Raw genomic sequence first — 27,761 nt, forward strand, 5'->3', positions numbered from 1 at the left:
TCTTTACTCAAACAGTTGATATGTTTACAAAGAGTGTACAGAGTCAATGCTGCCCAGAGTATGGACCCAAATGAAACCAAGCACGGACAACAGGAGCCATGAAAAATGTTTATGGGCATAGCTCAAGAGGTGTCTGCACTCCAAGCCCTCCTGAGATGCCAGTTGATTTTTTTTTTATTCTCTACATAAAACACTATCTTAAAGCAGGTACAACAAGGGACTTGGACAGAGGGAGCTGGAAGGGAAAACTTGTTCTACAAGTCTGAAAATACCCCCACCCCCCCACACCCTTTAGTCTAGTTGGTTAAATTGGAATTAAACTATAAACTCAGTACAACCTTCATCTCTAGGGCTAGCTTTTTTATCAGGCAAAAAAACAAACAAAACCCCCCAAAAAACACACTTGCACATGCTCAGTAAAGTACCTGAACTTAGAAGAAGCCACTTGTCTAGATATTGGTAGATGTGCCGTGGGCCATTAAGAGGCGGGAGTTAATAAGTGCTTTTTGCTGAAAGAGGGAACTGACCCACCTTGGCATTCACACCATCCAATCCCAACAGAGTGCCTTAAAACAAAAGAGAGTGAGCCTGAAAACTTCAACAGAACGTCTGAAAACCTATCTATATAACAAATATAAATACATCTGAGGTTTTCTAGAGATTGTTAAAGCGCAGCAAAGCCATGACAAAATGTGTTCTCAAACCCAACACAACTGGCATAAATAAAGTGTAATAATAATTACAATAATAATAATCGTCACAATAAATCTGAACTTTCATACATAACCAAATGAAAAGTAGTAAGCTTGGCCCTTTGGAACTTAAGGCTTGGGCCTCTAAACCTAGTCTAGCTTGCTCCTATCTTCACAGTAGATGCACAGTAGAGACGTTGTCACACCTGCATATTGGTAAAGGTGAACAGAGAGAAATAATGCCTATGAGCCGCATACTGCAAAGCATGTGAAAAGTACAGCCTAAAGGGAGGGGTTGTCAAAAGATCTGTCCCATATCTTATAGTGGTTCTCAGTGACCTTGTGACTCATTCTTGGGAGCCACAAATCAGCAATAACACAGTTCTTGGTGCAATATGATTTTTGATTTAAATTGACAGGTCTGATCATTATTTGCAGTCAACAGCTGATTATCTCTTGGACTACAATTATGACATTTAGTGTGAAAAGGCTGACCCACGAAATCACCTTCAAGCACCTTAGAAGCCCCCTTAAAACCTAGTTACTGGTAATACATACAGGCTCAGACTGGCCAACATTATTTCCGGCACTGTAAAATAACAAAGGTCAACTGATTATGTTGAACAGTCCAAAGTTAATTTGGATCAGTTAGTCTTGAGCTGAGCAACAACTTATTTATGGAACAAATATCACAGCAGCAGGAAACTGCTGTCCAGATGAAATTGTGTAAAACTGTATTTCCTTGGTGGGTAGGGTCTTTAAATATGGTGGTGGAAAAAACCTCTTGCCCCAGTTACATGGGTCCAGCCTTTTCCATATTTAATAATTTATTGGCGACTTCTTCCTGAGCAAAAAAGGAGATGGAGGAAGAAGATACCATTTACAGAGAAGAGGGGAGTGTTATGGGAGGAGGGTGTCTAACATGATTAATCAACACACATCAAAGTCTTTTGAAGTCCCAGCCGTAGTTTATAAATATGTAGCCCGATGGGCCATGGAAGCCTTCCACATTCAGAGGGGGGTTGGTCATTCCTATCAGCAGTAGCCAGAAACACACAAGCCCGACCGGGGTATGGGCACCTGGAGATGCGGCTCTCCGGGTGTGGTGAGTTAATGAGGTGGAATAGAGGAGGTGGAAGGGAGGAGAAAGAAATGGAGATGGACGAGCTACTCCATGATGGCTCTGTAAATGACAGGCTCGATGTAGTCCTCTCTGTATCGAGAGTTGATGACCCGTTGCCGTTTGGAAGTTTGTTTGACCTCATTCTGTGTGAAGATCTCGAAACGCATGTCCGACGCCACCGACTGAGGGGCAAAAAAACAAAAAGACATTGGAATTAGAAATTAGTTGAACATATAATGTTAAAATTCAGTGCTATAGTAAAACACGCCTGGTACACTTCATAACATCTTTCCTTAGCATCTTTAGGATGGTTTATGATTTTTCCCCCTGATATGATTCAAATTTACAGCGAGTTTCTCAGTTACCATTCGTGACTTGACTCGTTTGGGCAGGTCCTCGTCTAGACTGTAGATGTCTTCTCTCTTGACAGTGATTTGAGACCCATCCTCAAACTCCACCTGAACACAAACACACACACACAGATTAGGATAAACCATTGGAATATACATAATCAGTTTGATGAATCAGTTTTCTCAAGATCGACACCCCCTGCACAAGCCTGTATTTTAATGAATGTTCTCAATTACATGCCAATTTAAACACTTTGACTTGCAAACTGCAATGAAGCATTCAGACATAACACAACCCATTAACTGGGTAGTAAAACCACAGTAAGCTGCAGCCAGTTGCATCGCTCCATATTTCTTCATCATAGACCACTAATCGAAGAACATAACCAAACATCTTCTGATGTGGTCTGAATACACAGGGAGATATATATAGTATATGTATGTATGTGTGTGTGTGTGAGGGTGAGAGAGTGAGTGAGTGAGAGAGAGAGAGAGTGTGTGTGAGTGAGTGAGTGAGTGAAAAAGTGAGAGAGAAGTGGCGATATGGTCACATTACCTGGTACATGGGGATGGAGTGTGACGCTACAAACTTGGCCCCATATATCAAGCCATCCGTCCAGCGCACTTGGACGACGTCACCCTCAGCAGGTGGACCAAGCCGAACGCAGTCCCGGTTCTGAAAACAACACAAACACAGGAAATACTGGCATCAGTGGTACACACAGGTTACATATTACATACGACGGGAAATGCAAACTAATAGCACTGCAATCTGTGTTCTATAAATTCTTAAAAAGGAAGCTGTTGCAATTTGCTTATAATACTGCTGTTTCCTAACCACAACATCCACATTATACACAGGTTTTACGAGAAAAACGTCTCTCAAATGGTAGAGTTCCATGTGAAATTTCACAAATAATGCTGTATTAACATCCTAATAATATACTATCTTAGCACTGGATTAGTTTCACTCATACAATTAGTGGCATGCTGAGTTATTACACTGTACTCGGTAGTATCTATGATACTGTATTATGTAGTAGTGTACATTAAAGATACCCTAACAACACACAAATGATGACTTGAAGCATTTCTATTAACCTCGATGTCCTCGGGGAAGAGGTTGTCGCTGTAGGAGCCGTCGTCGAACACCACCTCGTAGAAGGTAGCGTTGGTCAGCTCCGTCACCTCGCTCTGGTAGTAGCGGCCATTCTTATATTTACAAATCACCCTCTGGCCCACTGCCAACTCCCGCATGGAAGCCTTGTTGCGCTAGGGGACAGAGACTGTGGTTTACATTTAACAACTAATCACTCAACACTGTGTAATTGCTATATAAACAAAGAGAAAAAAAGATAAGATAGTGGCTGTAATGAATAAAACGCACATGAGTCCATAAAGATAATTCCATAAAGGTAAATCCTACAGTCCATAAAGATAACAGTAGGATTAGGCTACTGTTTGACACAACAACATTTTGTCAGTAACATGTACCCAAGAGATTATAATGCCTTGTGTGCTTAACGGTATAACATGAAAATTTACATTACAGCTGAGCTGGTTCTACAAACAAGCCAAGACCTGAAGTGCACAGATGGCTACAAAAAAAAAGAATGCCCCAAAGAAAATTAATTTGCAATTCAGTGAACATCAATTCTGTCTTTGCGTGTCTCCTGACAAGAACAAACAGTTTTCTGTCTCCCCTAATTAGTGAATTAAAGCAGCATGAACATCCACAAAAGGAAGAATCCCTGTGGCACTGTGGGGGCTGAGAAAATGGTTTTCCAACTTTTACTGTGCAGTGTGGCTGACTAAATCAATGCCAGAAGCTAAGATAGACCTTATGGGCAGATCCCTGCATGGCTAATTGGAGTCCTTACTTCCTAAAAGCATCTTGTCACAAAGATCATCTTTGTCCATCGGTCTGCAATAAGACACAGATCATCTTAGCACTAAGATGGGTGCAAGCATCCATCTGATGAACTGGGCAAAAAGCTCTTTATGTTCAATATCAAATGTGATTTAAAATTGCATACATCAACAATTCACATTCTGAAAAGGGTAATAATAAATGAGAACACAGTTCTTAATGGCAGTGTAATAATATTTCAATTGCCATGGTAACTACTAAAGCAGACACAAATGGCTGGAAAAATCACATGAAAATTACTGGAACAATGGGAGTAATTGTTACTATTATAACCTTATTACATAATCAATAAACGCATCTCTGAAACGAATCTCTGAAACGCATGTTGACTACCCCCTATGGCTCTGCTCCCACTTGGTGGCATTAACCATCAGCTAGCAGGGAGCCTCTGATTTCAGGACACAGCTGAGCATCACAGGGTCCTGGCCCAGCATCGTACCATTTTGTACGCCTGACTATCTGACTATGGCTGTCTGGGCCTGTTGGTCATGCCACCTCCATGAAGTAGAAATCACTGAACACTGAACAATGCTCTTTAAGACACTGGAACTGGTTTTACTCTTGAGTAAAAAAAAAATCTTTCATTAGATTCCTAATGGGTGAATATATGGAAAAACTGTGACGTGACCATTTACACACTGTTTGACACTATTGAACTGGCAGGACCACCAACACAGCGGTCAGGACAGTGTGTGTACAATGAAGAAAGGTGCCATTGTGGCCAAAAATAGAAAACAGTGCCCATGCAGTTACAAGAAAGTGCACAGGCTGAAATAAGGAGTAAAGGCCCATTCACACCTACAGCGACAACTATAGAGATAACTCTAAACTATAACGATGTGCTGTTGCTCAAGCGTTCACACTACAATGATATTGGCGCCGAATATTCAGAGAAAAAATGGAGCATGATTACTTTACCAACGTGCTTTTATTTTACTCGCTCTCTAAAGTAAATAACGACACCGCCGATTTGGGTTCATGAATTGCCGCAAAAGAGAGAGGAGATGGCAGATAATAATGCTCTTTTACGGCACTTTCATTACATTATTGTGCTTTGTTTATATGAGAGCTAATGGTAGTAATGGTCACCAAGTGAAGCTGTTCATTTCTTTACGAGTAGGTGACTCTGAACACCACAAGTCAGTAAACAGCCGTACCGCTAATCCCAAGAGCTCTTCCGCTCCCGACCGGTACGTCACGTTTCTTTTCAACATTTTTAGAGGCGATGGTCTTTGTCAGATAGCGCCGGGTTCCTCTGGACTTCTGTAATCAGTTCCTCAGCAAGCAACACGCCATCACTGCAGTGAATCAGTGAACTACCAAATTCTACCACCCCGTCCTTTGTAGAACTTTAGTTTGATTGGTTGAAAATGTTTTATCGTTGTCTCTACATCCAAAAAATCGCTCTGAGATGGAACCAAAAATATAGTTATAGTTGTCGTTTTTAATGTTTTTATAGTTACAGTAGTGTGAACACAGACATTCCATTTACTTAGAACGATTTAAATCTTTTTATAGTTATAGTTATCTTTATATTTATCGTTCTAGATGTGAATGGGCCTTAAGGCCTGTTTCCTCTATGGTACCTCAGGTATGATGGGCGCTCTGTGTCTGTGGCAGGTGATGAAGACGATGAACGGCCAGTCGTCTGGGTGCATGAGGACACCAGCTGCCTGAGCGCAGGTGGGGTGGAAGGCTGTGGAGCAGCGCCCATGGGAGCACTGGACGCAGCAGCCCCTCACCTCCCTCTTCATCCTCTTCCTGCAGTACACACACTTCTACCAGAGGGAGGAAGAGAAAAATGGGAAAAACAGAAGAGGAAGGAAATGAGGAAAGAGGCATGATAATGAGAGAGAGGAAGACAAAAAGTAGAGGATTAGTAAGAGAAAGGCAGACAGAGATGTGGAGTGGGAGGAGACATTTTGGGGAAATCACTTATTTCCTTTCACTACTTCATGGGTGTCTGATGTCATACCTACTTATTTAGAAGTTAAACCATTCAGGAAGGTCCTTTTGAGATCAAGACCTTCGTAACAATGGAGACAAGGCCGACTATTGTGACTGAAGTCCTAATATATTTCCAACAGATTGTTCAGTACATGACTCACGTGCAAGCAGAGGTGCACCAACTGTGAGTTCACAAAAACACTGGCATTACTCAAGTGAAAACGTTGCATAATTGAAGGGAGCACCCACACAATGGAAAAATGCACATTTATAGCACGTGGGCGATTTTCTTTTTCTATTCAGATGCTGTCAGAATGTCACAGTTCCTTTATGCACTTGAAATAAACATTAAAATCAGTCATCAATCAGAAATAGCGAGGACCAGAATGAGAAGTGAAACCTAGTAAGGACAGCCAACAGGCGCCACATGAGTTTTAGCATGACAGTGGTAAAATGTGTCTTCAGCTTGAACCCACAAATAGATACTATTATGGCAAAGCCCTGCTTACCAGGAATGCAATTCATGCATGGTTCAGAAGTGCCTGGCAGTGGAAAAATGGAACTGATTTGTAATGCCATGAATAAATAAGAAAGGCATTATGATGAAACTGAGATACACAAGCCAACAAACAGTTATAGGAATAATTGCCTCCAACCACACTGGAGAATCCTGAGAATATTAATAGCACTGTAGAATAGTATAGTGGTACCTAAGGAGGTGGACATAATATAAAAAGCCAAAAGAGAGTCAGTCTTATTCCAGCTGCCATTACAGTGTAAAACAGTTTAATTTCAGCACTCAGTCACTCCACATTGAAATGAATGCTCTGGTGCCATTTTTATATCATTTATTACCTTTGTGCTTTAGATTTTTAAAAGGTCCTCTAATCTAAATCGCTGTAGTCAAGCATACAACAGACCACTGTAACCCAGCGAGTCTTACCAGTCTGAACCTTGGCAGTTGGATCGCGCTGAGGTCAACGGGGCTGCGGTCAGTGATGTCGACGAAACGAGCCTCCAGCACAGTGAGAGCACACAGCACATGAACCCACCTATGTAACAGGAAACACGAAATAGATTCAGGACAAAGACACAATGTCTAGGCCACAGTGTTTCTAAAAGTGCCACAGCATGTATTCCACATCCACAATGTGCTTAGACTATTTCACAGAAAACAACTAACTATTCTGTGCAGTCCCATGTAACGTTAGGCTACTTGGCTTGCTAGTTAATGTTAGCAAATGAACCATAAGTAAACATAGCTTAATACATACATACAGAGATACAGAGGGTGACCAAAAGTACCAAATAAGAGAAATACTTGAACTATTAAGTAACTAAATCACAATTACAAAGGCAGCTACACGGGTGAGTGATATTAATTTGAATGTCAATTAGCAGTATGTGTCAGCTTTAAAAGAGGTCTGACAATCACCACTTCTGTTTGAGAGTTTTCAAAGCAATGTGAGGCAAATAAAGTTCCAAGGCCAGAATGTGGCACCCAAATTGCAGGTGCTTTTGTCAAAAATTGCAAAATCATTTAATGTGACAAGGGGAACATCCTCAAAAATCATGACAACATATTTTGAACTCAGACAAACTGCATTGGCAGAGAGGAGCAGACTGTCTTTAGAGGATAATCCATAATGCAAAACACTCTACACCTGTATGGTTACCCACTGCAGCGCTTTCTGTAACCTTTTAAATCATTGCTTATTCTACTGGGTGTATTTATGTTATCCTGGCTAAGATTATCAGTCAAATGACAATGAATGTGTCAATACAGCAGTATCATTGTTTTTGTTCACTGGCCTACGGTGAACCAACCACTTCTTCCTATCCTCCAACCATCTCTCTCTGTAATGGCTTATGACAGTAGGGAGAAGTGGTTTCCGTCTATAGGCATTTCCTGTCATTTAGACTGACATTCACTTAGTGTACCCTATGTTCAGTGATAAGAGTGAGACCACAGGCTGTGGGTGTGTATGTAGTATAAGTGTGTGCGAGTGTGCATTTAAAAAGTGCATTTAGCTTGCGGGGCCTCGATCCACTAGATGGATTTTAACAGTGATCGACTCAAGGAAATGGCATACCCATTGAGGTCAAGGGAAACTGAATGGGGGCATGTGTAGCCATCTGTGGTGTACCAGCCACAGTCTGACAGCCAGGCTATGACTGGGCTGTGTTGTAATTGTCGAAAATGGCTTCCCCTTCACTTTACTCACACAAGTTTATGACTGTGCCGATGAAAGACATCGCCTTATGTTGTGCATTAAATAATCCTACGAATCAAAACTATATATGGTGGCTGCACTGTGCATCTACTGGCACTACTTACTTATCATTGTTGGCTCTCTGCAGAGCACCGCCTCTTAGGGAACACAGACAGCAGTCCTGGGGGAAGAATCACACAATAATTTCTCATTTCAGCATACTAGCTCTGGTTACGACAATGCCTTAGCTTAGACATTATTGTGATACATGCCAAGTATGGAAGTGTGCAAGTTCCCTGTATGGATGACACCGTTCAAACTGTGAAATGTTCAAATGACTGAAATGCATCAACATATCAGAAGGGCACATGCAACGCACCAAACATGTGCACATATTCTAAATGCAGCAATTTGTAGTTGAACAGTTACCTGCATATAGCTAATAACAAGGAAATTCCAACAACTGTTAACATCTCAGTTTGGTTGTCAGAGGTTTTGATATATGGAGTACAACTGTATATTATTTATAACTGAATCAAGGGAGCAGGACCAATGCAGTTTTCAGCCATATTAACTACAACTAGGGCAGCCATCATATAGGGTCAGCTGTGATAGAACAGCTGCCATGATCAATCTCTCTCAATAGTTTACAGATACAAGAATTTTGTGAAGTAAAGAGGAGAAAAAAATTAAGCTGTCTATAAAGTCTTGCCAGACTTGGTTTACAGCCAGAGGAGGTTAAGCAACATCCAACATCCATCAACACCAATGTGTAAATAAAACAATATTCAAACATTTAGTCTGTTCAGGGTATCAATGCCCCTGGTGGTAAAATATGTTTGTGCCAAAATTAGACTACATCCAAGCAATTAAACAAAACAACATTTTAACATTTAGTGTATTTAGGGCGCAATGCCACCTGGTGGTCAATGCTGTTTGTGACAAAATGGACTACATTCAAGCAATGTCTCACAACAACCTAGTGTCTGTGCTCTGAAGCAGAGAGGACTTCATTTCAACTAAAACGTGATCTGTGTAATCAGTTAATCATGAGTAATGTATCAAGATACTCCTGTTCTTGCAAGTGCATGCTGCGCTGCCTGGGCAAAACAGGGTTTCAATTTCACTATTAGGGATCACACTTCACAAAATGTGGTCACACCCAGATCCTGTGATTCAGCTAAGTTCACCCCAAAACACCAAGTTACCAACCATACGGTTTTTCTTCAGAGACGAGAAACCAACACACACCAGTGTCTAATTATGGAACATAACAGCTAAGGCTATATCTTCTTATGATGCAAAGTAATGTTTATTACAAAGATTGGGAAAAAAAGAATTCCCCTTTGTTCCAAAACAACATTCAGGGGAAGAGCAGCTGCTAAGTTCTCTCAGCATGATGCAACACTTATGACCTCTGCTGTCAGTTTCAGCTCCAAGAGGTCCATGAAAGATGAGAACTGTCTGTGAAAAATGCATTCCAGTGACATTTAAACTATATACAGCTATATAAGCAGCACGTCTGTAGGTCTGCGCTTTGAACAGACACTCAAAGATGAACTGTTTCTGGACTGGAGACTAGTGACTGGACTGCATTTGTATTTTATAATCAGATAATTCTCCATTTAAGGCTCTGGCAGCAGCATGAAAGTACGAGTTCAAGCCCCTGTGACACTGTGACAGCAAGCATCTTACTGTGACAGCAAGCATCTTGCTGTCACAGTGACCTGCTGTCCTAGAGCAAGACACTGAAAGCCTAGCAGCTTCAGGGTCGCTGCTCTGTGGCCAACCCTGTGGTCAACCCTGTGGTTAAACCTCCCTGTGGAGGGGGCAAACGAAATGACGAATTGGGAACAAAGTTGGGAGAAAAAACACTGTAAAAATCCCCTGACAATAACCCACATAAGATGGGAACATTCTCACTATCAGAGAACAAAGGAAATGGTAGCATAGAGAGCAGGCTTTTGGTTTAATTCAAGAGTGATAAAAGCAGGACTGCTACAGGTGTTGTTTTTACTTTACACTCTCTGCTCAATACAAGTGCAACTTGGTGGTGGTGGTGGTGGTGTGCCACGGTTTCATTTCTGCTTTTAAGAACATTAACTCACACTGCTTGCCAACTGGTGAGTTGAGGCACATTGGTGGGCCGTCAGTGGGGGTCAGGTGTGTATTCAGGTGTTACTTCATTGTTAAAACACACACACACACACACACACACACACACACATCCACCATGTGCCACGGAGGGCCAAGAGTCTGCAGGTGTTCTTTCTAACCAATCCCTACACCAGCTGTTTTCACTTGGCACACCTTCAACCAGAGAAAGGGGAACTAATCTGTGAAATCAGTTGCTGTAGTGTTTGGTTGGAATAAAAACCTGCAGACTCTCAGATCTCTCGCATGGTTAAAAATTCAATGTCAAGAAAATGATTACCTATACTTTAAAAAAACAAAACAAAGGTTGGTATAATGGAACCATCCTTCACCCAAGAATTTTTATTCCATCAGGCTTTGACACTAGCAAGACTGATTAAGATTCACTGTATAACACTGATCCTAATGGTGATGGTTTGTTACCAATATGATGGGCAATGTGAAATATTTGTCTCAAAGTAATTGTCCGAGCACAATTTGAGAGGACTGGGTCTATCTTATTAACTAACCTCAGTGGTGGCATCAGCCTCACAGCGGGCACACAGCCAGTCGTCTAGCTCTGCCTCATCTCCGGACACACCATAGCAACCTGGGCAGGAACAGGAAGGAACACGTCACACATTCCCTTCTTTTCAGGGCACACAAGCTCCGTTTCACAGCTTGGTCATGTTAGTTATGTTCTCTATTTGGCTGGTGATTTAATAGAATTGATTGGAATTGAACAGATTATAAAACTACCATAGGCCAGACTAGACCAAAATGAAATGTTTTTTGCAAATGACACAGTTGCATTAAGAAAAACATGAAATATGTCAAATCAAACAGAAGTAAAATTGTCAGTGGGGGAATAATGGATCTTCATTCAACATCAATATTCATGATTAATTTCAGATAGGCCCCATGTAAATGTTGTGTAAATGCTGATAACTGAGCTGATGATTTCAGTAGTTCAGAGTTGTGACCGATAGGCTGCAGGCTGGTGTGTAATATAGACCCAGCTGACCATTACTGGTCAGTTTTCATCTGTTGAGGGAAAATATTTCCTGAATTTACAGGGTCATAGACCACACTTTTTGTAGTGTACGCCAGTTGCCGGAGGTATGCTTCGAACAGCTGACTGCATGAGGCATAGGGTATTAATGTAGACTACAGCATGTGCTTGAATTTGGTGTAGCCTAATAATAAATACATCAGTGAAAGAGAGGTAGCATTATTTATCAATTTTCACAATAAGGGTTAGGGCAAAAAGTGAAATGCCTCTAATATTTTTGATGCTGTGGAGAGGAGCTTATTTTAAAAGTTTAGGTAAGACATCGGCCTCTGTCTGCAGTGGCGGATATTGCCTTCATGATACTTGAAATCTCATGACTAGTGCCAGGCTGTCGTGACTGAACGACACATTTCACGTACTACTTGAATTGCGAGTATTTTCAGGAAAGCCTTGTGAAATGAGTGAATGTCTTGAATGATGACTTCAAGATATACTTAGCACTACAACATGCTTTGGGAAAGCCACCCATGTACTGGCTGAATACTAAGCATGTTATTGCTGACAATTCAACACATGCCACGTGTAGTGGGGACTAAACATATAACTGAGTGTGACTGACCTGGCAAAACAAAATCAATGTCAGCTTAATGTCCAAATACTGTTTTTGTAGTATTCCAAATGCTGTTCTACACATTACTATGGATTAAAATGTTGGTAAAATGGCATACTATTGCTATTATCTGAACCTCGCCATTGACAGTCTCCTAAAGTCTGTAAAGCGTAACTGTCTTTTTACATTCATTTGTTATCCATTTACAGCCCCTACTGATGGCTGTTTTTAATCAAAGGTTATATGATAATACTCTGAAAAAAATTGGCCACAGGTAATTTCCATAAGAATTAGAAAAGATCTGAAGCTGTGTATATGTACTGTATGTAAGCTATGTTTTAATTAAATAACCACTCAAGCGTTTCAACCTATGCCATCTTACTTGTAAGCTTCTTATAACTATCTATCTTATAACTATGAGTTATCTGTCCAATACACATGATTACACATCATCCATTACATCAAAAGCTACTTACTGGTGTGTACGCGGACGCAGCACTGGGCACAGCTGACCAGCCGGCTGGTCCCGTCCTCTGCTAGGCGTGGGTTAGAGAGCTGTCCCTCCCCACTCTCATTTGTTTTGTTGGTGTTGGTGTTGAAACACACTTCAGGGATGAGTGGCTTGGACCACTGTCTGCCCCCGTGACGGCCCTTCAGCACCACGCTTGAACTGCCGCTACCCGACTCCGACTTAAGGCAAAAAGAGTGTAGAGGTTTATTACTATATTATGCAAGTAAGAGGAATTCTGTTGGATCCAATCCTCAGTTTGGATTGGCTGAGATACCTTCAAATCCATTGCGAAATACCCAATCAATACACACCTGGGACTGCATAACACTTAATCTAAATATTAATGTGCTTATGATAAAAGTACGTTTTTAGGAACAAATGTAATAGACTCTGCCCGCCTAAGTTCCTCAGGCAAGTTGTTCCAAAGCCTAGGAGCCCTGATGGCAAAACCTGGTTACCTTTAGTCTTGAGCCTGGACACAGGTACAGTGAAAAGGTTCCCGCCTGAGGATCCCAGGCTGCACACAGGCTCATAAGGGATCAAACATTTGGAAAGATAGCTAGGGGCCAGGCCATGCAAAGTCTTAAAAGTAATCAGTAAAATCAATTCTAAAACGAACAGGCAACCAATGAAGAGATGCTAAAATTGGGGGGAGATATGGTCCAGTCTCTTAGTTCTAGTTAAATGCCTTGCTGCAGAATTTTGAACACATTGGAGCCACCTCTTCTTGGTTAAGGCAGGTGAGGACGGTATTGCAGTATTCAAGGCAAGATGCAACACAAGTGTATAATCCTCTGTATTGTTGAAATTCAGGACAGATCTAATATCAAATTTTTGCAATGTTTCTGAGAAAAAGCACGACTGGACAAGTTTTTTAATATATTGCACAAGTTCCTCAAGGCAGGCTAAATATGTTGATTTAGTGGACCAAGGGCAGGTCGAACTTGGCTGGAATGATGCTCAGAGCCTATCACAAGGACTTCACCTTTGTCCGAATTTAACTGTAAAAAGTGATTTGACATCCAGTCCTTAACATCTTTTAAACAGTTATACAGAAAGGCCAACTTGCTTAATTCACTTGGCTTGACTGAGAGGTACAACATGGGTATCAGCATAACAATGGAAGAAAATGCCATGCCTTCTAATCATGTGACTCATATACAAGGAAAAAAGAACTGAATTGAGCCTTGAGGCACACCACATGTGATCAAGGACTGGAGGAGGAAGGAGACATACTCATTCATGGACACAAGGAATTTCCTGTCAGTCAAATAGGAAGAGTACCAGTCTAGGATGCACCCTAAGATACCAACCCACTGCCTCAATCTTTCAATGAGGATACAGAGCACTCACCTGCATCGGTATTCAATAGGATATAATTTACAACCTTGACAAGGCCAGTTTCAGTGCTATGCTGCTGACGGAAACCAGACTGAATTCTTTTTTGTACTTGAAAGGTTCATTGCCATTAATGCCAATTATTGCTATGGCATTGATAACCAGTCTGTCAACTGAATATAAACCCAAATGTTGGCCATATGGCAATTCAGTAATAGAACTTTATGAATGCAGAAAAGGCAGGCTGAAGCAGCCCTGTAGTTCCCTACCTGGTGGTAAGTGTGGAAGAGCAGGCAGATGGAGCAGTAGGGGGCCTGCTGGCCCATGCTCTTGTTGTACTCCCTCTCTGCCTGGGGGTTATAGGGCCGACACTGCCACAGCTGGGTTAGGGGCTTGGCCCAGTCCTCTTTCTCCTCCAGCTCAAAGTCCACATCCACACACATATCTGCAGGCAGGATAGAGGGATGAAGGGCGGAAGAAGTAGAGGTAAAGGGAGTGGGGAAATGGTAGGAGAAGCATAGGGATTCAGAAGGATGGGGTGTGAAGATGAGGGAAGGGAAGGATTTGGAAGGAGATGTGAGTTGATATGAAGACAAACATTGGAAATGGAATAAATGAATAAAAGACAAGAGAATGTGAAGACAGGATGTGACATTACAGAATCCAGCACTTTGTAAACGTGTACACAAAATGGCACCACTAGATTGAGCAGTTATACCACATAATAAACTGTCAAGTGAAATACTGCGTACCGTCATCACTGTCGACCTCTCTGAGTAGAGGGTGCTGACGGGGGCAGCTTGCAGAGCTCTGCCTGCTGCTGCTTGTTCACCACTGACTTGCAGTATGACTGCTCTTCTGACCCCTGGTGGAGCGAGAGATGTATAGCAAGAGGAAAATTCAACACAGGGAGCGTGTCTGCAAGCAATCAACATAACATCCATTCTTATCAAGTCTCCCCATGTTGAGGGATATCGGGAGCTCTGTACTGGTGTGCATGCATTTCCTGGTAAGCATCAGGCCCAATCATCCCTTTGGGAGCTTGCTCACAGCTAATAACTACTTACGTGATGATTCTGAGTGATCACCTTCATCTCATCATGCATTGCTTTTCTGATAGGCGTGATGTCTTGCAGGATGATAATGCCACTATCCACAAGGGGGGAATGGTTACTCTGTGGTTTGAACAGCATGATAAACAATTTAACATTCATGGCAGATTCTAGACTACTGTCTGAGAAAGTGTGTTCTGCCATCACCAGAAGGATCACCACCTACTGTATAACTATTTTGTTAGCAGTGATCAGTAATGACACTGAGAAAGATGAGATTAGTATGCAAACACCATGCAAGGAAAATGCACCAGTACAGAGCCACCAACACTGTGTAAGTCACTGCTGTTGTTTCAATTATTTTTTTTATTTATTACTTTGTTTCTTTACTTTACTTGCATGTGCAACAGGATTTCAAAGCAAGGAAGCAATCACGACAAGACAAAAGAATTATGAGCTCTAAATAGATAGTTCATAATGAGTTTTAAGTCTGAAAATGATTATATTATATGACTAAATGAACTATTAGTATTAGAGAGAAAAAGAAAGATGCATGCCCCATAGATTGTAACCTATGTGCAAACCAATAAAGTTGCAAGAATGTGCCACTGTGCGCAGAAACCCATAAAGTTGCAAGCATGTTCCAGTGAACAGACCCACAGAATGCCCCAGTGACCCAGTTTTATAACTGAATTTGACAGTATCACCTGTGTTGTGTCTAGTATTAGTGTCTTGTGGAGGGTGTGTATGCCTTTTGCAGGGGTATTCAACCGTGTACCATGGAGAGCCAAGAGCATGCAGGTTTTCGTTCCAGTTACTACAGCAGGTGTTTTCACTCATTAGTGCCTCCTCTTGGGTAGATGTGCTAATCAGTGAAGTCATTTGGTGCAGTCTCTTGTTGGAATGAAAACCTGGATAGTCTCTGCCCTCCATGGCACACAGTTGAATACCCCTGGTCTTGTGTGTGTGTAGCCTACGAATATTCTGTTAGAAAATGCTACAATCAAGAAAAATAAAAAGACCGACCTTTCGCTTGTTGTTCTTGGGAGCCTTCACCTCCATCTCCATCTTCCTCAACTCTTCGTGTTGTGTTTGAGCAGACCTGCTGGTGGGCTCAGCTTCAGGTTTCTCCCCTTCGGACTGAGGCTCAACTGACATTGACACTTTGGGCTTCTCCTCCTCTTGTTGCTGCTCTCCTGGACTGTGTGCTTCTGCCTCGTTCTGCACTACTTTGGTAAGAATGATCTTTGATTCTGGCTGTGGCTCAGTTCTTTCGTGGCTTGGTGCCTGAGACTGGGACTGTACCTGCGTGTGTGACAGTGTGTGGGCCTTGTGCTGGAGGTGACGGGGTTGGTGCTCTCTGGCATAGCTATGCACCTGGAGCTGTGTGTGAGGCTGCCGCTGCTTTTCCAGAGTGTAGCTGTGCACCTGAAGGGTGTCTTTTGGACTCAGAGTCCTATGGAAGAGCAGGCTGGCTACCCCCATTTTGCGGGCAGGCTGTGCTGTGGCTTCGGTCCATGTGGGTGCCACTGCTGCTGATAGATGCCCATTTCTGGCCTGGGACTGAGACGAGATTGCAGGTGCACGGGTCTTGGCATAATGAGGAGGACGTCCGATGTCACTGTTGCCTTGGGTCAAGCCCCTGTGGAACGGATCCATCAATGTGAGCTTGGTTGGCGTTACAACCAACTTTGGTGGGCCTGTAAATAAAATCAAACATCTTTATCTTTAGGAAGTGAGGAGAAACAAAATCCTCAATTTTATCCAAGCTATATTCTATTCGATTTGATTTCCTTTCACCACAAAATAAGCAGTTATTATTAGAGGCTTAAAACCCTTCCAGAGAATTTGACCCACAGGAACCCAGTAAGATGCGTAAGTAACGATACCTTTATTTCTCCTGCAATCTTGCGATACAGTACGCGGCGGTATAAGGCTTAGCCTGGGTCGCTTCCCATACTGCTCCTCCTCCTCATCTTCATCCTTGGGAACAACCTCCTCAGGCACCTCAAGACACACCCTGTGTCTCTTGGTCTCTATCCTCTGTGTAGGGCTGAGGGTTTACCAAACAGAAACAGGGGGGAGAGGTAGCAGTTTAAAGAGAGGAAGGGCTTAATCCCATCTGCTTTGATATTTTGTTATCAGATGACTGTATAGTACATTTCCAGCATCTTTGGATTATTTAATGTAGACCTTGGTTCTTTGAAAAATGGAGTGAGATATTTCACTCTAGGGAAAACGCCTTTGGGTGTGTTGACCATGGAAGCTCCAATGACATCAAGTCTGTACAAGACAGATAGGCTTGAATGTGACCAAAGTTCCAACTCCTAGCACAGTACGCACCGATAATGGTGCAGTGACGTTAGGCCAGTACAATGTAAAAAACATGACACAAGATGCCCAACTCACCACCACACACATTTCCTGTAAGTACACACCTTTAAACAGGGTCCACAGAGTGGCCATGGCCCTGGTAGAATTGGCTCTCACGCCCACTGGGAGCTGTAGCCACCTCCTACTGTAAATCAGAGATTTAGTTTCCATCACCCAATGTGACAAGTGCTGGTGAGATGAAGGCATTCCCTTATGAGGAGAAGCGTGTGACACAAGCAGCTGATCACCCCAACCTAAAACATCTTGTTCTGTCCATGTGAACGTATAAAGCGTGAACAGAACAGTGTTAAACCCACGCCCCTTGGGCAGGAAGAAAAGGTGGATTAAAAGTACATATTTCCACACTTTGGCGAACCCAAGAGCAAACTGCATGAATGAAGGGTGAACAGAGAGCGTATGTCTACTTGTATGGAGCCTTAGCAGCATGTATTAGGATGACAAAGAAAATTGAGGGTGTAAAAACAGCAGAAGAGTATCCTAAATTGGCTTTGTATGCAGATTACCTATTATATAATATAAACCTGGAGAAGTAATTGCAGACACTCATGCATACTATTAGTAAATATGGGTTAGTGATGTGTAATTATAGTTTACCTAGTGATGAAGCTATATCTTCTGTTATTTCAGAATTTGAGGGCATGAATGCATTTAAAGAAGAACTACACCACACCGGATTCGGCTAGCTCCACTGATGGTTAAGAAAAAACAAGGCATGGAGGGAAAACCCAATACTCATCGTTATGTCTCATGGTTGTAAACCATGGAAGACAAGATCTGTGAATGAGCAAAACTGGGCATCGCTGCCATGTAGCTTGGTGTTAATAATGACTCAGATATCAACTATGGAAGTTGACAGATTTTTCCAGTAGCCTGGAATCTTAGCTGCTGAATGATAAATGGCAAAACATGCACCAATATACATTCTATCAAGAAAATGTACCTTGGATCGCTGTGAATGAACTTCACATCACATACAAATGGTAAATAGCCTAGTTACATACATAACACTATTTACCAGTTATCCTAGAGGCAAATTGTGCCTACATCATATGACTCGTTCAGATTGGTTTGAGCATGTAAATCATTCAAATTCAATTCAAATCAAATTCCTTTATCGTCATTGCACAGAGTACAACAAAATTGAGTGGTGGTGCATTTACACATAGCAAACAGCGATTAAAAATAGAAGAGTTCAAGCTAAACTAATTAAGAGTGCTAAATATATATATAAAATATAAAATGTATATGTTTCTGTAACCTATAAAACAATAAGATATAAAACAATACAATACGGCATTTTTGTTATTAGCTGCTGAGATATTGCACTTCAGGATATTGCACGTTTGCTGAATTGCAGTGGCCCTATGTGCAAGTAGTGCAGTTGGGAATATATACATACAAAGGTGCAGTTAAAATGTAAACATCTGATGGGTTGGGGGACAGTCATGAGTTTAGAGGACGTAGAGAAGGGGGCTCAACACACAGCCCTGTGGGGCGCCGGTGCTGAGTGTAAGGGTGGAGGAGAGATGGGGGCCTAGTCTAACAGTCTGGGGGCGGTTAGTCAGAAAGTCCTTGATCCAGTAGCAGGTGGGTTGGGAAAGTCCTAAGTCAGTAAGTTTAGTGACCAGTCTGCCCGGGATGACGGTGTTAAAGGCAGAGCTGAAGTCTATGAAAAGCATCCTCACATAGCTCCCCTGGTGTTCAAGGTGGGTCAGTGCAGTGTGAAGAGCAGTGGCGATGGCATCTTCTGTAGACCTATTCGCTCTGTAGGCAAACTGGTATAGGTCGAAGGTGGGTGGGAGGCTGGTTTTGATGTGCTGCAGGACCAGCCTCTCAAAGCACTTCATGATGACCGGTGTAAGTGCAACCGGACGGTAATCGTTGAGGCCACTGATGACAGTCTTTTTCGGCAGTGGAATGATTGTGGCAGACTTCAGGCAAGGTGGGATGATGGATTTAGACAGGGACAGGTTGAAGATCTTTGTGAAGACCTCGGAGAGCTGGTCTGCACATTCCTTCAGTACCCTTCCTGTCACACCATCAGGGCCAGCAGCTTTCCTCGGGTTGACTGCTCTGAGCACACACCTCACATCATGCTCCTGCACAGTGAGGATGTGGCTGTTGGAGGCTGGTGGAGGAGTCGTGTCTGTCTCCGCTTCTTTCACCTCATAACGAGCAAAGAAACAATTTCCTCTGCCAGCGAGGCGTCACCGTTGACAGTCGTGCAGTTGCTGGTCTTCTAGTTGGTGATGTGCTGGATGCCCTGCCACACCCTCCGTGGGTCATTGTTGGTGAAGTGGTCCTCAATCTTCCTCTTGTAGGCGGCTTTAGCCTCCCTGATGCCTCTCTTCAGGTTGGCTCTAGCAGCGCTATATAGGGCTCTGTCACCGGACCTGAAGGCGGTGTTACAGTCCTTGAGGAGAGTTGTACCCTCCTTTGTCATCCAGGGCTTCTGGTTGGGGTACACCCGGATGTGTTTGTCGGCGGTGCCATTGTCAACACAGTTCTGTATGTAGCAGAGTACAGTTGATGTGTACTCCTCCAAGTCCTGATCCTCAAAAATGTCCCAATTAGTCCTTTCAAAGCAATCCTGCAGCTGCAAGGAAGCTCCTTCAGGCCATGTCTTAACAGTCTTTGTGGTGGGGTGAGCTTTTCTCCTGAGGAGGAGTGTATGCTGGGGTTAAGAGTATAGATAGGTGATCTGACTGGCCTAAGTGTGCTAGTGGTATTGACCTAAAACCGTTCTTAATGTTTGAATAAACCTTGTCTAGTGTATTTTTCCCCCTGGTAGCACATTTGATGTGTTGTGCTGTCTCTCTCTAAACCCTAACTCTAATGCGAGGACACAACGTGAAATCACTCTCAGGGGGACGCCAGACGTTTCTCACAGTGTTATCAACTCATGACTCGTCTGGCTTGCGAGGCTGCATGGAAATGTGATCAGGACAGAATTAAATATTTGGAGACAGTATCACTTAATAAAATTAAATTATTAAGTAAATTGTATTATGACTCCCTGGAAGCACAAATAAAGCAAGACTTGATCAGTGCAGGGATGTGGCTCTGTCATTACAGGGAAGAATAGATGGTTGCATATAACAGTAAAAAAGATGGAATAGAATGTTATGTAAAATTATATAGTTGGAAAAAAAAACAAGCACTCAAATGAAGATACTCCAACGGGCCAAAGATGGGGGGGGGGCTGTTTCCCCCCCAATCTAATATACTATTACTATGCAGCTCAAGCGCTAGTAAGTAATACACCAAGTAATACACACTTGGCTAAATGATGTCTGTGAAGCCAGATGGAGGCCAATAGAGGTATCCATGAGCAGTGATTCAGTGCAAACAATACCTTTCACATAGGTAAACAAATAAGGCCACAAGTAACCAATAACACGTGAGCCAGAAACACTGGTGAAAGACAGCAATAATGGCTCAGCGTAACAGGCTGACAGTATTAGTCAACAGGGCTGGGTTGCACCAACTGGTCTTTACTAAGCTTGGTCCTAACTGCTAAGTCGGTCTTTGTTAAGACCAGTCTTTAGAATGGACTTTACGTCGGTTGCACCAACCAAACTTCGTCCATGTGACTGCCCACGCAACTATGGCTATTGCCTAGCAGCATGCGTTGCTAGGATACATTGTTAACAAGCTCCCGCTGTCTTGCTAATTTGTTGCTAATCATTTCTAATTCACAGCAACGTTATGGAGGATCAAAGAAAAAGAGATGGCAATTTCACAGACATTGAGATAAGAAAATGAATAGAGCTGCACAGCCAGCACAAGAAAACGCTGACTGCCAAGCAGTCCAACGTAATAACAAATAAGAAGAAGCAGTCGACTTGGAGAGAAATAACGGAGGCCATAAATGATTGTTCAGCCTTCGTTCAGACAACAATGTAAGGAAAAAGTCGAAAGACCTCCTGAGCAAGGCAAAGAAAGACGTTTCTTTGAAAAAATGCATCAAACCGGCAGGGGTCCTCCCCCGAAAACGTCAGTATACAGTGACATCATTGTTGATGTTTTTGGAGAGGATTCCCCTGCTTTTACTGGTTTGGTTGGTGTGGAAAGCGGCAGTATCGACCAACTGCTGAAAGAGAGTGATGTCTCTCCAGAGATGGATGTGGTTCATGACGAGAGCAGTAACGTTACTGTGAATTGCGAAGGTGTGTATTATATATATAATAATAAATATAATGTGCAACGTGGGTGACAACGCTGCGTTGTGGTCCGACACAAACTGCAAGTCCGGTGACAGTTCTTCAATAAGTTCAAATAGATCTCTCCTACAGAATCGAAACCTCTCAATCAGCTCCTCATCATTGTATATGTCCAGTGGATTGCTTCTGTCCCTAATAACTCTCTCCCATCTAAAAGCCCGCTCATTGTAAAGTCGATATATGAGACGCGCCGTTGTCAAGCTATGTTGTTACTATAGAAACGGCCTAAATTTTGACTTTACGCCTGCTCTTGACTAGGCGTAAGATTTATGCCCGGTCTTAGTGAGAAGAAGGCTTAAGTGTAGATGGTGCAACCGGCATAACTATTAGGTCGGACATAGAACGCCAAGTTATGACCGACTTAGCTTAAGACCAGGCGTAAGCCTGGACCAGAAGACCAGGAGGTTGGGCCCCAGTCACTTGGCTGACATGCCCAGAGGCGTTTTCAATAGAGTGAAATATCAAAAGAAGTTTCAAATAGAATCAAGATTATTAAATCGCCCTAAATATCTAATACATGTCACCATAAGGACGCTTTCAACAAAAACAAATAGACACAAGAATACTTTTTCCACAGTACATGACCAACCTCTTCCGCTCTCCCTCCTCGCCACAGCTCTCCAGTGAGCTACTGTTGCTGCTGCTGGTGATGTCATTAAACCCCTCCTCCAGGAACTCCTTAGCCTCGGGAGTGGGCCGCGCGTGGTCGATGGGTGCCGTGTCTCGCCCTGCCATCCACTGTTCATAGCGATCCGGCTGGAATTTCTTTACAAATACATCCATGGAAATCTTAACCATGTCTTTACGGCACGAACACTAAAGGGGAGAAACGCACAATGGACCATGATTCATAAGACAAATTTTGCAGGTCATATTGTAGCCACAAAAACTAAAATTGTTTTAATTTTTGACATGTATTTACTTAGATTTGTATATCACTGTAGATCTGATATACATGATATAGATTGTATGAATGTACAATGGTGATGTTCTTATTGGCTAGACGGAACCTGATTCAAATTAGATAGAGCATAGCTTTCCACAATGTCATTTAATAGTGCTCACCAAAATTGATTGCTTGCCGTACTCGATCCACCTCTGGGTGGCAAAGTTGGTGGACTCTGCACAGTTGAAACCATGGTTAAAGCCAGCGTGATAGGCATAGGGGAAGGTCACCATGAACTCTCCAGCCTCCTGAGTAATCTTAAAAAAGGCAATAAAAGAATTAGTGGTCTGAGGTCATCTGTTGACAACTGTAATACAAATAAACAAATATTCTTGATATACCTTTTCAAATGGAATGCCATATTTCTTCAATATAGAGGGAGAGATGAGAGTCATCTTGTGCCTCAGAAAGGCCTCACAATTTTGGGCACTGCCAGGAAAGAACCCTATAAAAAGAGATGGAGGATAGATGTTGCATTGTGATAGATATCTAGGAGGTCTCAGGGTCCATGATGATAAACGGTTTCACATATCTGCAGAAATATTTCTCTAGTCTCTTACCCTGAGCCAGACGCTCCATTCTCTTCCCATGCTCTGGAGGAACACAGTACCTGCAGACATTCAAATGAGTCGTCTTATTCATAACAAAACAATACTGTGCATTTATCTAACCGAATCATGGAAAACTGCATAATTTACTTAAGGCTTCAGCCTGACTTAACATATTATGTCTACTCTGTAAATACTGATCATACCAACTGAGCAGCTCCACCTTTCCTGATGGTGGATACACACTACAGCATTGTTTAAATGATGTGGCAAAGTTGCTGTCCTGACCAAATTTTACATTTTGGGATGCTAGGTTCTTCAGTTGCATGCTGTTCTCTAACACAGTTATGCTTCCACTCAGTTTGTGTTTTGCACCTTGGTAGTCTAGGCATGTAAAACAAATCAATTTCCAGTTGGCAGCGAAGGTTTTGTATCAACGTCCATTCCCAACAGCAGGTATTCATTACTGCAATTGGGGAAACCAGCCTCACAATATTAGTCATAAAACATTTTTAACTTTAAAACTTTGCACGATGCAATTTATGTGTTTGGGATGAGCAACCTGGGGATTAAAAACTTGTTGTGTGTCTGACTGAAGAGAGAATAGTTTGTGTCTTTACCATGATTTGGGCTCTCCAAAGTGCAGGTAGTTGATGCTGTAGAGGTCCATGTCCTCAGTGTGCCATGCAAAGGTGGTCTTCCACATGCCAAAGTACAAGTACGGGGTATTTACACCCTCAATGGTGATGCCACTTTCATGTTCCACAGTGTCCAGGATGGTGTTCAGGCGACAAATATTCCACTCCTTCACTTCCTGCAGGTGTGTAGTAAATAATGAAAGATCAACAGATGAGAATTGAGGCAGTGATAATCAACACCGAGGGCCGGACTGGTGATCTGAAGTAGCAGGAGTCCAGCAACACAGACGCCATAAAATTAAAAAGTCCCATGCTGTTTGGTAGTTCTGCTGTAGACTGGCCCGCTGGCTCCATAGAGGTGTGTGTGTGTGTGTGTGTGTGTGTGTGTGTGTGTGCGGGGATCATAAGTTAATCACATCTCATGAGTCCATCTTTCTCCCCCCACCAACTGCATACTGTGCATATATTTGCGACCAAGCCAACCTAACAAATGAAAATTATGCTACCTGCAAGTGCTGTCGGTCTGTGCGGGACTGTTTTTTTTCCAAGACTAAATATGACATGTAAATATGACAAGGAAAGACAGGATTTTCTATGATCCCCAATATGCTTTTAATTTTTATGCCTTTTAATATATTTTAATCCTACACTGCCCATGTCAACACCATCATAAGCAGGGTTATTATCATCCCTAATGTATGGAGAATGTGAACACAAAACCTAAATACTGTGTAATATCCTCTAGAGCAACCTGCAGCTATTTATATTGACTTTGATATTGAAGACAACTTACAGGGTCATAGAGGCTTCCATTGACATCTGCCCCATAGATAGGAGAGTTAAATGTCACATTCTTCCAGTACTTCCTCTCCAGCTCCTCAAAGTCATCATAGTGAGGGCTGCAGAACCTAAAAAAGGAATGAACAACCAGAGTGAATCAGTACTGATGGGCAGCTCTAATGAACTGCCAATATTAAGGGTTGCAAAATGCAATTGGCAGTATCAAATTGCAAATATATAAATCAAATGATTTTCTGATAATGCAAGAAGACTTGAAAGGCTATAGATTTCTTTAATTTCTACACTTCTCACTTGTCGCTGTTGGCCATCTTGCGGAACTCCCTGACGGTCATGGACTTCTTCTGGATGTTGTACTGTGTGAACAGGCCCGACTGGCCTGTCACCACCTGCTGAATGGGTGCTGGTATCACCAGATCATCTATATCGTCATAAGAATGTCTGGGCTTCCATTCCTTCGGTGGGACAATCTTAAAGGGGGAGATTGTACAGTGAGTTATAGTGTGTTTTTCATTAACATTGTTTGGTCAGTTTGCCAGCTGCTGCCGTTTACCAAAAGTGGCATTGTGTCAAAATGAAAATCAATTTAACAAAATTGCCAAGACAATTCATCGGCAAAGCTCTGGACAAAAGTACCATAATAGAAAATGGTCTTGGCCCAGTATTTCTGGCAGCTGGTGTAGAAATAGGCGCAACATAAAGCCTAAGTGGTGGAAAATGAGAGAACAGAAGGCTTGAGGTCTCTCCAAACAATGTAAGAGAAAAGAAGAAACGGGTATAAAGGACGCACCGATCATAATCGGCTGATAGACATTCTGAATAGGTCGCTGATGATTGTCCAATCACCGTTCCAACTGCCCGATCATATTATAGGTGTATATTGTTATTTATGTCCATGCGCCATTTGACAGTAATTGAATGTGGTCCTTTTAATTTTTTAATAGAAAACGGGCCCAACCATTCTGGCTTTGCTGTTTTCAATTTCACATTTTCCAGGAGCGAGGTTCAGAGACACACCTGCTCATTTAATCCCCCCCTTCTGAACACAGCAATTTGAGAGACTGGTTATTGAATTCATTCACCATTGTCAACTGTTAATAAACATTGACAGCTCACATATATTTGGATATATCTATATAATTTATAAACAGTTTAATGCATTGGACAGAAAGCATAGCCTATGCTGCCTTTTTCATGTACTACCGGTGAGTAAGCACCTCAGTCATCAGACACACACTGTAAGAACTGTTACATGTAATAGCTATTGCATAGCTGTTTATGCTTGCTGTGTACTTTTAGATGATGTGGCACTGTTAGCAGATAGTCCAGGTAAAGAACATAACTTAAATTGTTCATCCAAAGAAAAAAAATGCTTGTTGTATTAGTACTTACTTTAGCAAGACCTGCTTTGTGTGCTCCCTGGGACTCCATGTATGCAATGTAGCGGCTGAAATTCTGGAACTCCTCAACAGTGGGGTGAAAGGTCATGATCCCCTTGGAGCCAGGGTTTTGGGAACCCAAGTCTGACGCCATCCCAAAGCTCAATGGCAGCCCCTACAGATTGTGAAGGAAAGGTTGTGGCTTATTTCTAACATTTTATGTAACGTTTTGATTGTGAAAGGATCTCAGGTTAAACTATTCTTTCATTCAGTTATCACCCTCAGCCAAGCACCTTCTTTTTGGACTACATCCTGCAGCTCAAAAGAGTCACATTATCAAGACCAATTGTGTAGTTTCAAGTCATGTGGTTGGTAGGTCCTCCTGACACACATTTTTGAATTCAGTAAAGACATACGATGTATGGACAAAAATACAGATTATTCTGCCCATGTACTTACATTCACGCACCAAAATTCAGCTTTTAAAGATAAATATTGGAGACAAGATGCCTGACAAGCTGCTTAAATGACAAATTTCTGAATTTCCTGCATGGATTTATCATAATATACAACTATGGCAAATGTCTGTGGATGAGCTGTTGCTGATATTATGTCAGTACAAAAATTCAGACCAGTATTGATTTCTTCTTCTATGCATCATGTAGGCCAATGCATTTAAAGCATAAAATGTACATCCACCAGTACACACAACCTCGTTGCTATCCATTTTTAACATGGCCAGTTGCATTCTAATTGGTGCAGATATAAAAAGAAAGAAAGAAGCGGAAGCATATTCCTATTATGCTCCAAAGGACACAGCCCATTTGTTTTAATTAATAAATACGGTGCGAGTTAAAGTTACGAATAGCACAGATCGATAATTATGTTATTTTATGCGTGCATAAATTAGTGTTGGTTTGCCTGTCGCGCGAAAAAAGCGATAGCCTTCCCTGATTGGTCAAGCGCAACGTCTCTTTAAAGCGTCTCTTTAACTCGGCCCGACTAGCAAACGTTAGCTCACTACCTGGCTAACTTGCTAAAGTAACGTTAGCTCATCATATTGCCATAATCAAACCGTCTCTGCTATAATGCAGTGACAGCCAACGCAGCATTGGCTAGCCAGCTAGCATAGTAGCTGCTATCGGTATTCAAGTCGCAAATACCAGTTGTCACGTACATGAACGTGCAAATTAAACTACTAAGAGTGAGCTTGCCATCTTGTCCTAACGGCAACTCATAAGAAACACCAATGACTACTTGCAAGCTAGTTAACGTTAAGGTTTGCCCAAGATGGACTACGACTATTTCCTGAACTACGGAATACACCCAATACCTAAACCAACTCATGGTACAGTTGTGAGCTGTGAGGAAACTTTGATAGCTAATTTAACGTTCATATCATGACACTGGGTGGAAAAATATAATTGCGTTCTTAACAGCTTAACTGAACTTGACGTTTATCTGATAGGTAATGAAAAAACAAATGTTAACTATCATTTAAATCGCTGATGTACATTCCAGCAAATAGATTGCACCCTGCCTCCTCCATCGACGTTAGCTGTAAGCAAAGCGAAAGCAGTTACGGCTAGTTTAGCTAGCAGACTATCATTGTAAATTGTGGAGCTAACATTCTGATTAAGTGCAATTGGGAAGTGGTAACACAACTTGAACATACTGACCAACTCCTCCGAAATGATTCAGAAGCTGTCCCTTGCGCTGTAAATGTCTTGATATCGATAAGAACAACAATGTGCATAAAAGAGAAACAAGCTTGTTAACTAATGCCTCAGAGTTAGCTGTCCTCCATTACCGCTTCTACGCATGCGCACGCACCTCGGATTTTGTTTACCACAACACGCATGGGACACGCTTAGCCAATCAGAGAACGACTTTGAAGGCTTACGCCGTATGATAATCTTCCTAT

General features: G+C 42.2%; 1 protein-coding gene across 1 annotated transcript; it reads right to left on the reverse strand.

Annotated features, from left to right (window-relative positions):
• Window positions 1–27,645, reverse strand: LOC139650273 (lysine-specific demethylase 4A-like). Its single transcript, XM_071526879.1, is given in 24 exon segments — window positions 1–1,997; window positions 2,181–2,273; window positions 2,722–2,841; window positions 3,267–3,437; window positions 5,682–5,873; window positions 6,986–7,094; window positions 8,381–8,436; window positions 10,919–10,998; window positions 12,487–12,700; window positions 14,129–14,304; window positions 14,612–14,654; window positions 14,656–14,724; window positions 14,927–15,034; window positions 15,938–16,611; window positions 16,801–16,964; window positions 22,118–22,344; window positions 22,594–22,731; window positions 22,816–22,919; window positions 23,035–23,084; window positions 23,643–23,836; window positions 24,454–24,568; window positions 24,753–24,928; window positions 25,851–26,012; window positions 27,517–27,645. Coding segments are annotated over 23 exon segments (3,552 nt in total). The 5' UTR covers window positions 25,992–26,012; window positions 27,517–27,645; the 3' UTR covers window positions 1–1,859.
• Between the last annotated feature and the right edge of the window lie 116 nt (window positions 27,646–27,761).

This window comes from Centroberyx affinis, unplaced genomic scaffold (assembly GCF_046629955.1).
Source record: "Centroberyx affinis isolate AG114_WGS23_722 - 3 ecotype Tasmania unplaced genomic scaffold, CSIRO-AGI_Caff_v1 ptg001476l_1, whole genome shotgun sequence".
NCBI classification, from domain to species: domain Eukaryota; kingdom Metazoa; phylum Chordata; class Actinopteri; order Beryciformes; family Berycidae; genus Centroberyx; species Centroberyx affinis.